At 34.2% G+C, this 15,017-nt stretch overlaps 1 protein-coding gene across 1 annotated transcript in view; it reads right to left on the bottom strand.

The window, feature by feature from the left end:
* Positions 1-3,955: 3,955 nt before the first annotated feature.
* Positions 3,956-15,017, bottom strand: part of Baz1a (bromodomain adjacent to zinc finger domain 1A) — a 98,447-nt gene continuing 87,385 nt past the window's right edge. Inside the window, 9 exon segments of the mRNA XM_047541489.1 lie at positions 3,956-4,851; positions 4,854-4,949; positions 5,698-5,785; positions 7,679-7,725; positions 7,728-7,820; positions 9,692-10,161; positions 11,705-11,762; positions 11,765-11,927; positions 12,023-12,270. Of these exon segments, the coding sequence (XP_047397445.1) occupies positions 4,754-4,851; positions 4,854-4,949; positions 5,698-5,785; positions 7,679-7,725; positions 7,728-7,820; positions 9,692-10,161; positions 11,705-11,762; positions 11,765-11,927; positions 12,023-12,270 (1,361 nt within the window). The 3' untranslated portion in view covers positions 3,956-4,753.

The raw sequence follows: 15,017 nt of genomic DNA on the forward strand, positions 1-15,017 counted from the left end.
TAGTGTGCTTCTTTTTAAAATTTTTTAGTTATATATGGATGTAATATCGTTATTTTACATGGTGCTGAGGATCGAATCCAGTGCCTCCCATGTGCTAGGCAAGTGCTCTGCTACTGAGCTCCAGCTCCAGCCCAACATCACTATTTTGTGTTAAGAACATCGTAAATATCTACTGACTTTTTTTGGGGGGGAGGGGGTACCAGGGATTGAACTAAGGAGCAATCAACCACTAAGCCACATCCCAGTGCTATTTTGTATTTTTATTTAGAGACAGGGTCTCACTGACTTGCTTAGTGCCTTGCTAAATCCCTGATACTGAGCTTTGAAATCGTGATCCTCCTGCCTCTGCCTCCCGAGCTGCTGGGATTACAGGAGTTGCACCACCGTGCCAGGCCAAATCTATTATTGACTTTGAGAATATAATATTGTTTTTCTTTTTTTGTGGTGCTGGGCATTGAACCCAGGGCCTTGTGCATGCAAGGTAAGTACTCTACCAACTGAACTATATCCCCAGCTCCTATATTTTTTTTAATTTTTTTGTAGTTGTAGATGGGCAGAATGCCTTTATTTATTTTATGCAGTGCTAAGGATTGAACCCATTGCCTCACACATGCTAGGCAAGAGCTTTGCCACTGAGCTACAGCCCCAGCCCTATAGTACATTATTAACTAGTTATATCCAACTTCTCTCTATATATTTTTTGGTACTAGGGATTGAACCCAGGAGTGCTTAGCCACTGAGTCACATCCCCATCCCTTTTCATTTTGACATAGGGTTCCACTAAGTTGCTTAGGGCCATACTAAATTGCTGAGGCTGACTTTGAATTTAGAATCCTCCTGTCTTAGCCTCCCAAGCTGCTAGGATTATGGGCATGTGCTACCATACCCAGTCCAATTTCTATTTTTTAATTGGTATATTTAGAACATTTATGTTGTATGTAATTATTATCTGTTAAGGCCAAAGACTGTCATATTTTGTTTTTCTCCTGTTTCTTTTTCTTGTCTTTCCAGGGTTATTTGAACATTTTAGAATTCCATTTTATCTATCATGTTTTTGAGTTTATATCTTCTTATAACCTTTTTAGTTATTGCTCTAGGTATTATATATGTAGCTTATAGCGGTTACTAGTGTTATAATCTTGCCAGTTAATGAAGTATGAGGTAATTATGTTAGCCAAAATATCCCAAGGAAGTTATAATTTCCTATAACCTAAATGCTATCAGATAACTGGTTAAATAAATCCAAGCCTGAGATATTTAAGAAAAGTGTTCTATCTGAGGTAAGTCTAGATGCAGTGGAGTTACTGGACAGTGCTTAAATGAACAAAGGCATCCACAACATGTTATGCTAAAAAAAAGTTGTTTAAAATGATTCATATACCAAAATCCCATTTAGCAAAAGAAAGCAATTTGGAAAATTATACACCAGGTCTCTTCCTTCCTTCCTCTCTTTCTACAGGGGATTGAACTCAGAATGCTTTACCACTGAGCTACCTTTTGAGCCCTTTTTATTTTGAGACGGTCTTGCTAAGTTGCTGAGACTGGCCTTGAACTTGCAATCCTTGACTCAGCCTCCTGAGTTGCTGGGATTACAGGCATGAGCTCCTGTGCCTGGCATGAACTTTTTATTTTCACTGGGGAGAAAAGAACATATTTCCAATAAGACCAAAGGCTAAATCACAATCTTAAAATTTTACAGAGATTGCTCATACACATTTCAAATACATTTCCTCAAGTTTTTGGACAGAAAGTATTGCTGGCTCCTAAGACAAAACTTTACTGAGAGAAGTAATGAACATAGATTAAATTGTCGTTCAGTCATATGTATACCAGAAAATTACTATTTTTTTTTTTTAATCTGGAGGTTTCCTTTAATGTTCTTACTTTACTGCCACAAACTCTCTTGAATGGCAGGCATGGAGTACAGCTTAAGCATGATCTTCCCTCGTGCTATTAGTGAAACTAATCTAAGCACTATGCCAAAATTTTAAAATCAAACAATGTATTCAAATATATGCAAGTTGACCATAGTCCTCTCTCTCAAAAAAAAAAAAAAACCAAAAAAATTTAACATTCGGACAATGTATGAATGAGAGAATAGGTTATATTGGAAGAAATGCTACCTTTATAGCACATGTTAAAATTTCTGCTTCTAACATGTTTCTGCATATGTTTAACTATTAGTAAGGGCCCTGTAACCAAATATACATAAGGAACCAGATCAAAAACTTGGAAGACAGTGCTTTTCTAGTACTTGTGAATCCTTTAGTATATATTCTGACAACACATAGGTAAATAATACGAGGACATATTTGGGTCCTAGACATCACTAAAAAGAGAAAAGGGGTTGGGGATATAGCCCAATGGTACGGTGTGTGCTTTAGCATCCTAATCACCCCCAAAAAGGAAAATAACAACCATCACAAAAAGAACATGACTATATGGTATTCATTTATTTACAACAAATATATTTCAAAAAAAGGTGCACTGGACTATTATCTGACATGAATGTACTTCTTGAACATATACAATGTTTCCCTTTCTGCTCACTGTTTTGTGCACTTCTCAAAAAACAATGTGCATATTGCTTATTTTCCTAGAGGTACCATAGTATATCTGTGATCCAGGGCAAAAAAAACCCCAAAATTCACCTGAGTCTTAACCTCGCCGACAAATCTTACAGAAACTGCTTTTATTTAACACAAAAAGCACTTCACATAGTTTCTAGATACAAGGACTGTAAAAGGCCAGACCCGTAATCAGATGTATTAACTTCTCTCCCTTCTGGCACTCTTTGGCAATTACAGATCAAGCATTTTTAGAAATATAATTTATTTGGGCTTATAGACTAACTTGGTAAGAAGTACTCAGTTGATATAAATGTCTTCATCACCCCATCATCATACCGGACTTAAGTTTTCTCAGTTATGTTTTTATTCCACCCATTCCATTATGTAGTCCTTTGTCCTTGAAGAAAAACTCAAAAGCAAAGTAGATGTCAAACATAGCTGATTTAGGGGGGGGGTCATATTTATGTTATATTCTCAGCCACCACTATAGGTTCTTTTCTGTTAACCTGGTTGATGCTTGAAATTTTTAATTACTGTGAATATTTATGGGAATAAATGGTAATTTTGTATATAAAACAATTTGGCTGGGCAGATTAGTTTAACTCAGTCTGAGAAAGGCAACATATAAGATAAATGAAAGTTTGTGACTTTCAGATTGAATAATTCCACAATTAGTTGGTCAGAAATGTTTCAAGCATTTACTCTCTAGAAGAGAAGCAAATATAAAAGTTACCTGTTATTAACATTAAAAAAGAATATTAAGTAATCAAATAATTTACTTTCTATTAAAAATATAAGCATATTTTCAGAATTGTCTCCTTGATATTTAAATGTTTTAAGTAAAACTTTCTAATGAATTTGAATGTGTAGTGGTTACAGATTTACCATTAGTCACAGGTATGAACATGTTCATACCAAAAATACAGAAAATTGATAAAACTATATGAGAAAGAAATGAAACCAAAGTAACTTCTTAAATAAACTAAACCAATAAAAAAGGACTATAGTATCCTCAGGCTTTTAGATAAGAAAACAGAGAGGATTCTCCTGCCCACCAAAGAGCTCCAGATACTTGACTTTTCCATTTAGGGAAAGACCCCTATATGTTTTCCACACCACATACACATACACACACCCTTAAAATTTCCAGAGTGCTTCTTAACTAGGTGGGTGCCTTCCAAATATTCCTCCTTTTAATGAGAACATGTACATAGAATGTTACTGTTATTGACCAGTGATATCTTACTCCTCAAAGGTTTGGACATAAAAAGACGCAAATTACTGCTATAGACATTATGATACAACAAAATGTTGGTTTCTACATTCTGTGTAGATCATGTAGAAGTCTAATTTTGATTTGTAAAAATTCCAGAAATTCAGAATAGTTGAAAAAAATGAATCATTTTATTTGTACACTTAAAAAGAGTTGTACATAGAAACTTATAATACAGTTCTGTAAAACTGAAAGAACTGTCAGGGAAAAGGGAGGATGATACTTTTTTTTTTGATTGATCATTAAGGAAGTTAAAGAAATAAAACAAAACACAGTAAAATGTTTAAAAAATTAAAGAACATTTTCCAAGTATAAATTTTATAAATACAAAACAAATTCACAAATTACTTTGAATGCTAAATAAATATCTAGTTAATAAACTCAGACTTAATACCTCTAGCCAGCACTGGTACAGCACTTCAAGGATATAAAATTGGATTCATTCATGTGTAGTGTTGAAAGATGTGTTCATTAAACAATTCTTAAGACGGGTATACATTTTTCTAAAATGTGCTATAGAAAAGACTCATCTGTATAGATAAATCTCCCTTAATATCACAACTTCTAAAAAAATCATTAATGACAAAATAAATCATAGGTGAAAAAATATTTCCCAAGATACCTGGACACATGAATGATCTCAAAATGTACAAAAACGTCTGTAAACCAGTACTGTATCCAATACATCTATCAAACTTATTAGACACTGAACAAAACTGTAGCAAAGGAAATCTTTCCTACATTCTCCTGAGTGCTTAATATTAAAATTGAGATTATAGTGCAGACCACACTTCGATGTGGTCAATCAGTTGTTATTGCTTTATACATATGTCTGCTTTAGAGCATGATTTAATGTTCCACTTTCATGAACAATTTGTTTTCCTCAAATACCTCCTTTAGAAGGACAAAATTAAATTCGTGACTTTTTTGCAGCTGGTGGTGTACTAAGTTGGTCCACATTACTGTGTGTGACATGGAGTCCAAGCTTTTGAGCCTGAATATGAAAAATGCTTGAAGCCTAGTTCCAGCTTTTGCTTCACTTGTGTTTCGAGGGTTGTACTCAAAGCAGTTTGAAAACATTAACTCGATATCATCAATAAACTCAGCTAGAGAGAGAGGGAAAAAAAACCCACAAGATTAGAATAAAAGTACATAAACTGCAAATATAATTTTTGTTTCTATTATATTTGAAAACTTCATTAAGAAATGGAAAACTACTTTTTTCTTTAAAAAGAGAAGATTATGAAACAAGGTAGAAGAATGGGCTTAAAATTATTTATAAATATTTAAAAACTTTTACTGGAACTATGTTATTATGTAACTCAACATACATTATGAAATTATAAAGAACCTCTTTTAATAAGATCAGATTATATAAAATATTTTTAAAATTTTGATTCATTACACACAAATGGGGTACAACTTCCGTTTCTTGGTTGTACACAAAGTAAAGTCACACCATTTGTGTAATCAAACGTGTACATATGGTAATGATGTTTGTCTCGTTCTATTATATATAAAATATTTTTAACTCATTCAATGCTAGCCCATCTTTCATCTCCATATGCACTGTTAAGAATTTTAGGGATCTCAGGGCTGGCTTTGTAGCTCAATGGTAGAGCAACTACCTAGGCATGTGTGAGGCACTGGTTTCGATCCTCAGCATCACACAAAAGTAAATAAATAAATAAAGGTTTAAAAAAAAAAAAAAAAGAAAGAAAAGTGTCTAAAGGAAAAAAAGAATTTTAGGGATCTTTGGGAGGCTATATATACAACTACATCAGCATACATTATTTAAAGCAAAACAAGAATAGTCTCTTAAAAATAATAAACAAAGGAAAACAAATTACTTACATGCTAATTTATATTCACATTTATTCACTTTTTCACGAATTATATTTAAGGCAATTGGCTTTTTAATGATGTCATAGTAGTCTGGAACCTATAAAATAATTCCAGTATTATTACTCCATAGAAACAATTTATTGAAAATAAGTGGTTAAATACATAAAGGTTTTGCACTTAAAAAGCAACTTACTATTAATCTCTGAATACTATTATTCCATTAAATAATGTAATATGTTTTCAGTCATTATAATGATGTAGAAGCCTGTTAACAATTTATTGTGAAAAGAAAAGAATTAATAGTTTTGCTCATGGCTCTCTCCCTTTGCATATATAGATACATATGTCTATAAAAATTTCTTTAATGAGTATTACTGAGTTTGTAATAAGGAATAAAACATGTATGACAAAGCCTCAGTTGGGACAAAAACTGCCTGGGAAAAATGAGTCAAATGAAGATTTAATTTTTATTAGATGTTATTCAATTGATTAATCCTGAACTTTTTTGCTCTAGAAATCTCAATTTAGAATTCTGATGTCAGGAGGCTGGAGTTGTGGCTCAGTGGTAGAGCACTTGCCTAGCATGTGTGAGACCCTGGTTCAATACTCAGCCCCACATATAAATAAATAAAATAAAAGATCCATTGACAACTTAAAAAATTATATCTATGTATAAAGAATTCTGATGTCATTTTAATTCAGACGCCTTCACTACACAATGACAAGTGAGACCCTTTATAATATAGTTTTCTCTGAGCCTCTGCTCCATTCAAATTATCCACCATTACCCATATTCTCTTTTTTGGGCTCTTAACCTAGAGTTTCCTTTTCCCAAATGTCCATATTCCATTTCCCACTGTTGAAATTTTCTTTCTTCAATAACCAGTCCTAGTATTTTTCCCATAAAAACTTTAATTCCTGCTATTCTCTCCCTCTGAAATGTTCAAATCAATATTCTTCTCTTTTCAATTTCTGTTAATACAATATTAATTTAATTTTAATATAATTTCTTTAACAGTATTATGACATTGTTCCATCTCTGCTACATAGCACATCACATTCGACTATATATACAAAAATAGCTATAGTATCATCTCATATCTCTGAGTTAGGTTAGGCCATCACAGGTATCTAACAGCACCTATCTTTGCCATCAGTGTCTCTTCAAGGTGTGATCTGTGTATCAGGATCATAGTATCATCCAGGACTTGTCAGAAATGCAAACAGTTGGGAATCAACCTATAACTAGTAAGTCAAAAACTCTAGGGGGTGGGTCTCACTCTAGAGTTACATTTCCAGTCCCCTTCTTAAAAATTTTATTTTGAGACAGAGTTCCATTAAATTGCTGAGGATGGCCTTGAATTTATGACCCTCCTGCCTTGACCGCCTGAGTGGCTGGAATTACAGGCTTGTACCGTTAACCTATCTGGAATCTGTTTTTTACCAAGCCCTCCAAATAACTGATTTATGCTGAAGTTTGAGAATGGTTGTTATGCATAAGAGAAATACCATAATATTATTCAGTTGAATTAACTTTATACATATTCATTACACAAAAACAGTTTATTTTGACACACTGCCATCATTTAATATAAACAAATCATGGGATTAGAAGAGACTGAGGAGACTATGGCATCTATTACATTTTTTTAATATAGGAATTAACCTTCCAAGTATTTTTTTTTTTCATTATTACTGGGGATTAAATCTAGGGGTCCTCTACCGCTGAGTATATTCCCAGTATTTTTTTATTTTGAGAAAGGGTCTCACTAAATTGCTGATGCAGACCTCAATTTGCAATCTTCTTGCCTCGGCTTCCTGATTTAGGAAGGCTGATTTAGTTAGGATTACAGGGGTGTGCCACCATACCTGGTCATTTTTTTTAAAAAGCAGACGTGAATAACAGGTGTTTTGACAATGTCAGATGCCATGAGGACTACTAAATCAGATAATATACATGAACACGTTTTATAAAGTCTAGTTATATTACCCTGAATTTTAGAAACAAGTTTCAAAAAGGCCAGCTATCATCATGCGTACCAATTCCACAACAAGCTGTTCAAAAGCAGACAATTCATGAACTCCTCCCTGTCGGCCAGAACTCCTTCGATTCAGTAGCATAGGAGATGACTCTGAGTAAATAATTAAAACATAAAATGTGATATCAAAGCAAATTGATCACACAAATTAAACTGGAGCTAAAAGTACAAACCAAATTCAAACAGAAACAGACACTCTATACATTAAGATATTTCAAATTAAACATTCATGGAAATAGAAAAATGCAAAAAAAAAATACAGAACATGAAGTTTATGGGCTATTTTCACTCCATTTTATTAAAAGTATTTTCAACTATAATAAAATGAAACTAAGCAATTCTCTAGTATTTCCAATGGCATATCCTTAAATAAATTCTTCAGATCTAGAAACTTAAAGCTTTGTAAATAAGCTTGTAGAATGAGAAAGCAATTCTTAGCACTAGTAAAAGATTATTCTTAAAAAATGTGAGTATATGCAAAATTTCTTAAAGGAAAAATACTTTTTCATAGATCCAAGAAAGGTATGAAATCCAAGGTATATGCATTGGTAGAAAATGGTAGTATGGTTCATTTATGGATTCAGGAATTTAAATTCTCTCTTTACAGTGTTAAGTCTACACATTTCCCCCATTATTTATTTGTCTTAGAACTAGGTTAGTAATTTTCACAAATCAATACAACACCATTTTTGTTCTGTGGAATTTTTTGAACAAAAGTATTCAAGTGTTGTCAAGCATGGTGGGGCATAACTATAATCGCAGCAACTCCAGAAGCTGAGGTAGAAGGATCACAAGTTCAAGGCCAGTCTCAGTAACTTAGTGAGACACTGTCTCAAAATAAAAAATAAAAAAGGGCTGGGAATGTGGGTCAGTGGTTAAGGGCCTCTGGGTTCAATCTCCAGTACCAAAAAGTTACATATATATATATTACATATACATTAGATATGAAATATACACATATATATGTATTTTTTTTCCCAAGTGTTATCACTTCTCCAAATACCTTGGAGTTCAGAATTGATAAGGAGACAGGAAAAGCCAAATTAGATTTTCTTGGTGCAAAATTACCTAATACTTCCCCTAAAATATTTTACAATCTATTAGTTGGCTTTGAACTCAATCCTTCTGCATCAGCATCCTGAATCACTGGGATTACAGGCATGGGCCACAGCGCGCAGCCTCATATGCTATTCTTCCAATAATGAATTCCTCAATCCTGTTATGGTACCTGAATGATGCAATATATCCTTATCTGCAATTCTTTGAAAAACAGTAGAATTTTTGTTTAACATCTTTTGTTTTAAATACCAAAAATTTATTATTACTAACATAAAAATGGATAGAATTGAAGAGCTAAAGAATGACTAAAGAGGGCTGGAGTTACAGGTCAGTGGCAGAGCATGTGCTTAGAATGTGTGAGGAGACCCTGGGTTCAGTATTCAGCAATAAAAAAGCAACAACAGCAACAATGATAATGAATTAACAGATTATTATATGGATAAATATTACTATTTCAACAAAAATCGTAATTAAAAAAATAGCTGGTGACTACTCTCCAAAAAATTACTGCCTTCAACCCTATCCCACCTCATATTCAGTATTTCAGATGAGAAATTTATCAAAAACCTAATATAGATTATGTAGGTGATGGAGTGTGTGTCTTTGGAGGGAGGTAAAAATAGGAGAGAATGAAGTGTATTATAATGTGTTACACTGAGTGAGACTGTTCAAACACTGGCTCTCCACTAACAACTGAACACCATTTACATATTATTACACTACTATACTTAGAAAAATTAGTAATATATTTTACCTTTATTCTCCAAAGAGCTGCGCCTTAAAGAATTATGTTTTATGTTAGATTGATCCCTTATAACTTTTGCATATCTTAGTATTTCAACATTTGGTATTTCCAAATTAATTCAATTCCTAGTTTAAGGAAGAGTATAAATTAAAGTCTATACCTGTGGATTGTCTTTTCCTGCCTCTTCTCTTGGATTCACTCTCTTGGAGAGGAAGTCTTGAAGCAACATTTAAAGATCTTGACTGTTCACTTGACTTTGTGCTGATAACTCTGAAGTTAGGGAAGTTGGGACTATTATCAGGTGTATTATTAGTACTTTTCCTGCCTCTGCGTTTTCTACGAGGACTAAGTAGTTCCACAAATACATCTGCTTGCAGTGTGCCATGGCTATGGCGAGTAGAACGACTGGCAATTCTTAAAGATTTTGTTTCTGTAGGAGGAGCAGATTTTATCTTTCTTAGGCTTCTACCAGTAGTTTTAGAAGAAAGGGTTGTTTTGGGTGTACTCTGCTGACTTCTTGAAGGGTATCTTCCAGGATCTTGTCGTTGCCCACGACTTGAGAAAGAAGAGCTAAGTCTCCCTCTTGTTTTAATTGGCAATCTAACTTGTGGTCTTCCTCGTTTGGGCGGGCTATAAATAGAAAACACAATTATTGTACACAGCAATGATGAACATATTATTACACTATTCAGCCAATGAGTTCTACATAAATTCCTTCTCTGTATAATTGAGACTCATACTGTACTCAATTCTTTAAATTGCAGCCCACAAGTTTTCATGGATATCTAAAATGTGCATTCATGATTTCTTTGAAATATGAAAAGAGAACATTTAATATTTCCTTGGTGACTCTAGGACATCATCATGAAATCGGGTTCGAAATCATATAAACTGTAACAAAATCCTCAGGAGAACCAACAAATAGACCTAAACAATTTTGATCTTGAAAAACTTAAAAGAATGATTAACAATCTTTTATTATTAATTTTTTATTTTTTTGTACCAGGGATTGAACCCAGCGGCATTTAATCACTGAGCCACATCTCTAGCCCTTTTGTATATTTTAGAGACTGGGTCTTGCTGAGTTGCTTAGGGCCTTGCTAAATTGCTGAGGCTGTCTTTGAACTTGCAATCCTCTGCTTTGGCTTCCAAGCCGCTGGGGTTACAGGCGTGTGCCACCATGCCTGGCTAATGAACTAATCTTAAAATACAATTATTTTAACTCTTTTTGCTATATACGAGTCTTACTTTTGATTACCATTGGTACAGGTGTCCTTTAGCCATTGGCTGACACTGAAAAACTGTTGTTCCTTAATACCAAACCAAGAACCTCTTTGCCACTTTTTGATTCTGACTATAAGATACAAAACTAGATTTAATATTTTAAGTTCCCTTATTAAAAGGATAAAACAGGTCAGGGGCATGGCTCAATGAGAGCACTTAACCTAGAATGTTTGCAAGAATTTTTCAAATTCTGTATCATCTTTATGCTTAACACAGTACTGCCACCACAAGCTACAGACAGCATAGATGGCTTCTGCTAGCTGGTACTCTTAAAAATCAACATTTGTTTAAAAGTTGGGGTGGCTCTCTCTTTACTTATCCTCCTCTGACTGTGGTCCTTTTGTACTTTTGATAGTTCAAGGTTGCCTTTGCTTCACACTCATTTTCCTGATTCCACAAGAATGGGGTTCAAATGTTTAAAAAGGTGGAGGGGGTGGGTGTTGATGAAAATAACACATAATATGACTTCTACTGGTGTGACTCTGGCCAGGCCTGCTGACCGAAAACCACTAGTAGATACAAATGTCCCTTCTTTTCAGCCTGAAACAAGGGAGACTGCCCCAGGGCTGCCACAGCAGGAATATCCAGGTTCCAAACTCATTCATTAGACGCGGGTGACATAGCTTGCAAAGTTGCAGAATACTTGGTTATATGGTTGTATAGTTATTTCTGGATGCTGATATGGCAGTGTACAAAAATAATGTGTGTACTTCCTGGCATATGTTACTCTCTGTAGGCTGCTAAGATCGGCAACACCTCCTTGGGATATTTTGGTTGCTTATAAAACAAAAAGCAAGGATAATTTCAGGCTACTATATGTTATACAATAGTCAAGAGTTTATCTAATTGAGATTGGCAGTCTCTTATATAATTGTATATTGGGACATACCTGAGTTCTTCCTCTTCTTGAGAGTCATCTTCATCTTGTTCTATCTCATATTCTTCTCTTCACTTTGACCTTCATCATCATCATCAATGTCATCATCCTCACCCTCCATATTCTCTTCCATTTCTTCATCACTTTCCAAGGATGGTCTCTGTCTAGAGGAAAGTCTTCTAGAACGTTGCTTTGGTCGACATTCTGGACAGAACCAATCTCCTTCAGGTACAGTCTGAATGAATCACATGAATGATCATTAATTATCTATTAATTATCTATTCAAAATCTCAGCATCTAAATTCTAATCTGAGAAGAATTTTTAAATACCTTGATCTTTGGTCGAACACAGTAGGTATGATGACCTCGATCACAGCCATCACAAAGTACCATGTTTTCAGCATCACCCTTCTTTCGGCATATCTTGCAACGTGCATTCAGTATAGATTTAGACCATATTACACTTCGATCCAAGGTGGATAAGTGAAGAAACACTTGAGAAAGACTAGCAGAGGAAAGGAGAGATTCTCTCCACCGGTCCAGGACTGTTTTATAAGAACGCCCACTGTCACTGGCATCTTAAATGAAAGGGGAAAGTGATTAAAGTTTCTAGGCAAACTCAGACATCTCCTAGAGCTATTTTCATGGCAGTTTAAACAGCTTAAACTTTACATTTCTTTTCTTCTAATACTTAACAAAAGACTATGCTTGATAATAAAACAAAATAATTTTAAGAAAACATCTGCCTGTAATATAAACAACTGGGGAGGTTGAGGTAGGAGGATTGCAAGTTCATGGCCAGTCTCAGCAATTTAACAAAACTCTTTCTCAAAACAAAAAATAAACAGGCTGGGGATGTAGCTCTGTGGTAAAGTAACCCTGGGTTTAATTCCAAAAGGTTTAATTCCTTTAGTACCAAAAAGGAAAAAAAAAAAAAAAGAGAGAAAGAAAAAAAGAAAAAAGGAAATATTTGCTGAGCCACATCTTGTTTATGACATAAGGAATTACTTATGTCCATAAATCAAATGCTTGGAGATTTTCAGTAGTTAAATGCAAAAATAACTTAGGCAATGTGTTCTCAATCTAGTCTTTGTATTAAATCTTGATCTAATTTAGAACACTGGCTAAATATGATTACAATAAGTTACTAATTCATTTGAATTAAGTATGTAATTTCCTTAATTTCAGATAAAAAGATGGAATTCTCTCTAACTTAAATATCAAGCATATATGATGCTTCTTTTAGGTTGGTGATAATGTTCTGAAAATCATAAGTATTGATGATATAATAGTGAATATACTAAAACCATTGCAGTATATATTTTAAAAGGATGAATTTTATCTCAGTAACACTATTATTAAATCTGTTAATTTTATATAAATACCAACTACATTGTCTTCAATCTCTGAGAACATATTGTTTTAACACAGGCAAATAAAAACAAAGTATTTCTAAAAAAAAAAAAAAAAAAAAAAGAGTTTCAGCACCAATATTATATAGAAAAATTTGAAGCCTTCTGTCATAAATATCACCATTCCTTTGTCTTCTGGGCTAAAAAAAAAAACAAGAGTACTTTGATAGATTACCAGTTGTCTATCATTTTATACTATCTTGTGATTTCCATCTCTATTTTTAATACTTCTATCACCTTAATTTTCCTAAAACATTATTCTTAATTCTAAAGGCCTGTTATATCATGTCAAAATTCTGCAAGTTATATACAGACTCCATACATAGTCTGGTCCTGTAATACCATAGGTTGTACTATGACCCTCAAATAAAGTCCCTTGGTCAGGAGCATAATGCTTAAGAGAATGTAGTCTCTGGAATTAGTCTCTGAGGTGAGTACTAGTTTTCTCATGTATGCATGGGTAAGTTACTGAACTGTTTGTTTCTTAAAATAAGTGGATAGTATCTACCTTTGAGGGTTGTTTGACACATTAAATGAGATAACTCATAAGACATGTAAAGTGCCTGCCAGAGTAAATATTACTATTGCCAACATTATTTGGTTCTCTCAATGTGCAGCACTTTAAAGCTATGAAACAAGTTTATTCTATGGTCTTATCTTCAAAGAATTTTTAATATAGCAGAGAAGGTGAAGAGATATACAAAACTGTAAGGCAACAGACCTGCCAAACACTAATGGATCCTGAACTCCTACATTTGACTGTTTGGTGGAGAAAGAAAACCTAGGGCCCATCCAAGGCAGTAAATCCCTCTCTAGAAAGCTAGAACCCTAAAAGGCTATCATTCCCATTTTAAGAGTCAGAGCATAAGATTGCCACACACAAAGAAAATGGTAGCAAGGAAATCTCACTTGGGCCTTGGTTTTGGGTAGAAAGGGGAAATAAATCTAATCTGAGAATTTGTAACTACAATCAAAGCCTTTAACAGGTTTAAGATCTGAAAAGGGGCTGGGGAGATAGCTCAGTCGGTAGAATGCTTGCCTTGCAAGCACAAGGCCCTGGGTTTGATCCCCAGCACCAAAAAAAAAAAAAAAAAAAAAAGATCTGAAAAAAAACAAAAACAAAAACAAAACAGTTTAAGATTTTAAAGTAGGGGCTGGGGTTGTAGCTCAGTGGTAGAGCACTTGCCTGGCATGTTTGAGGCCCTGGGTTCAATCCTCAGATATATATAAAATAAAGGTCCATTGACAACTGAAAAAAAATATAATTTTTTTTAAGTGGTCCACCTTGTAGTCATAAAGTGGTCAGGTGAATGTCAGAAACAAGTACACAGATTTTTGCAAATTCTCTCTGAAAAATTTCCACAGATCAAATTCTGAGGAATGAGAGTTAATAGTCAAAACTCACAAGGGGTCTAGGGATGTAGTTCAGTGGTAGAATGCTTGCCTACCATGTATGAGGCCCTGGGTTCAATTCTCAGTACCATAAGAGAAAAATACAAATAAATAAAACAATTTAACAACCACAAAAAACCCTATTTTCAAAACAAAACAAAAAATCCCACAAGGGATGCTGGCACGCTTCTTAAATCCAGCCACTTGAGAGGCTCATGCAAGAGGATCACATGTTCAAAGCCAGCCTGCACAACTTAGTAAGACCCTGTCTCAAAACAAAACAAAAAGGGCTGTGGATGCAGCTCATGGTGAGTGCTTGCCTAGCATGTTCAAGACCCTGAGTTTGAGCTCCAGTATGGTAACAGAAAACAATCAGATAGACTTCTTTTTTAGTAATTGAGATTAATAACTCAATGGAAGTAGAAAAAACTGAATGGATGAGCAAAATGGCTGTTCAAAGCTAAAGTACAATACTAGTGAAGTGGGAATTAAGTGCAAAGATATTTAGAATGTAATCCAGA

The sequence above is a fragment of the Sciurus carolinensis genome, chromosome 2 (genome assembly GCF_902686445.1).
Source record: "Sciurus carolinensis chromosome 2, mSciCar1.2, whole genome shotgun sequence".
Taxonomy (NCBI): Eukaryota; Metazoa; Chordata; class Mammalia; order Rodentia; family Sciuridae; genus Sciurus; species Sciurus carolinensis.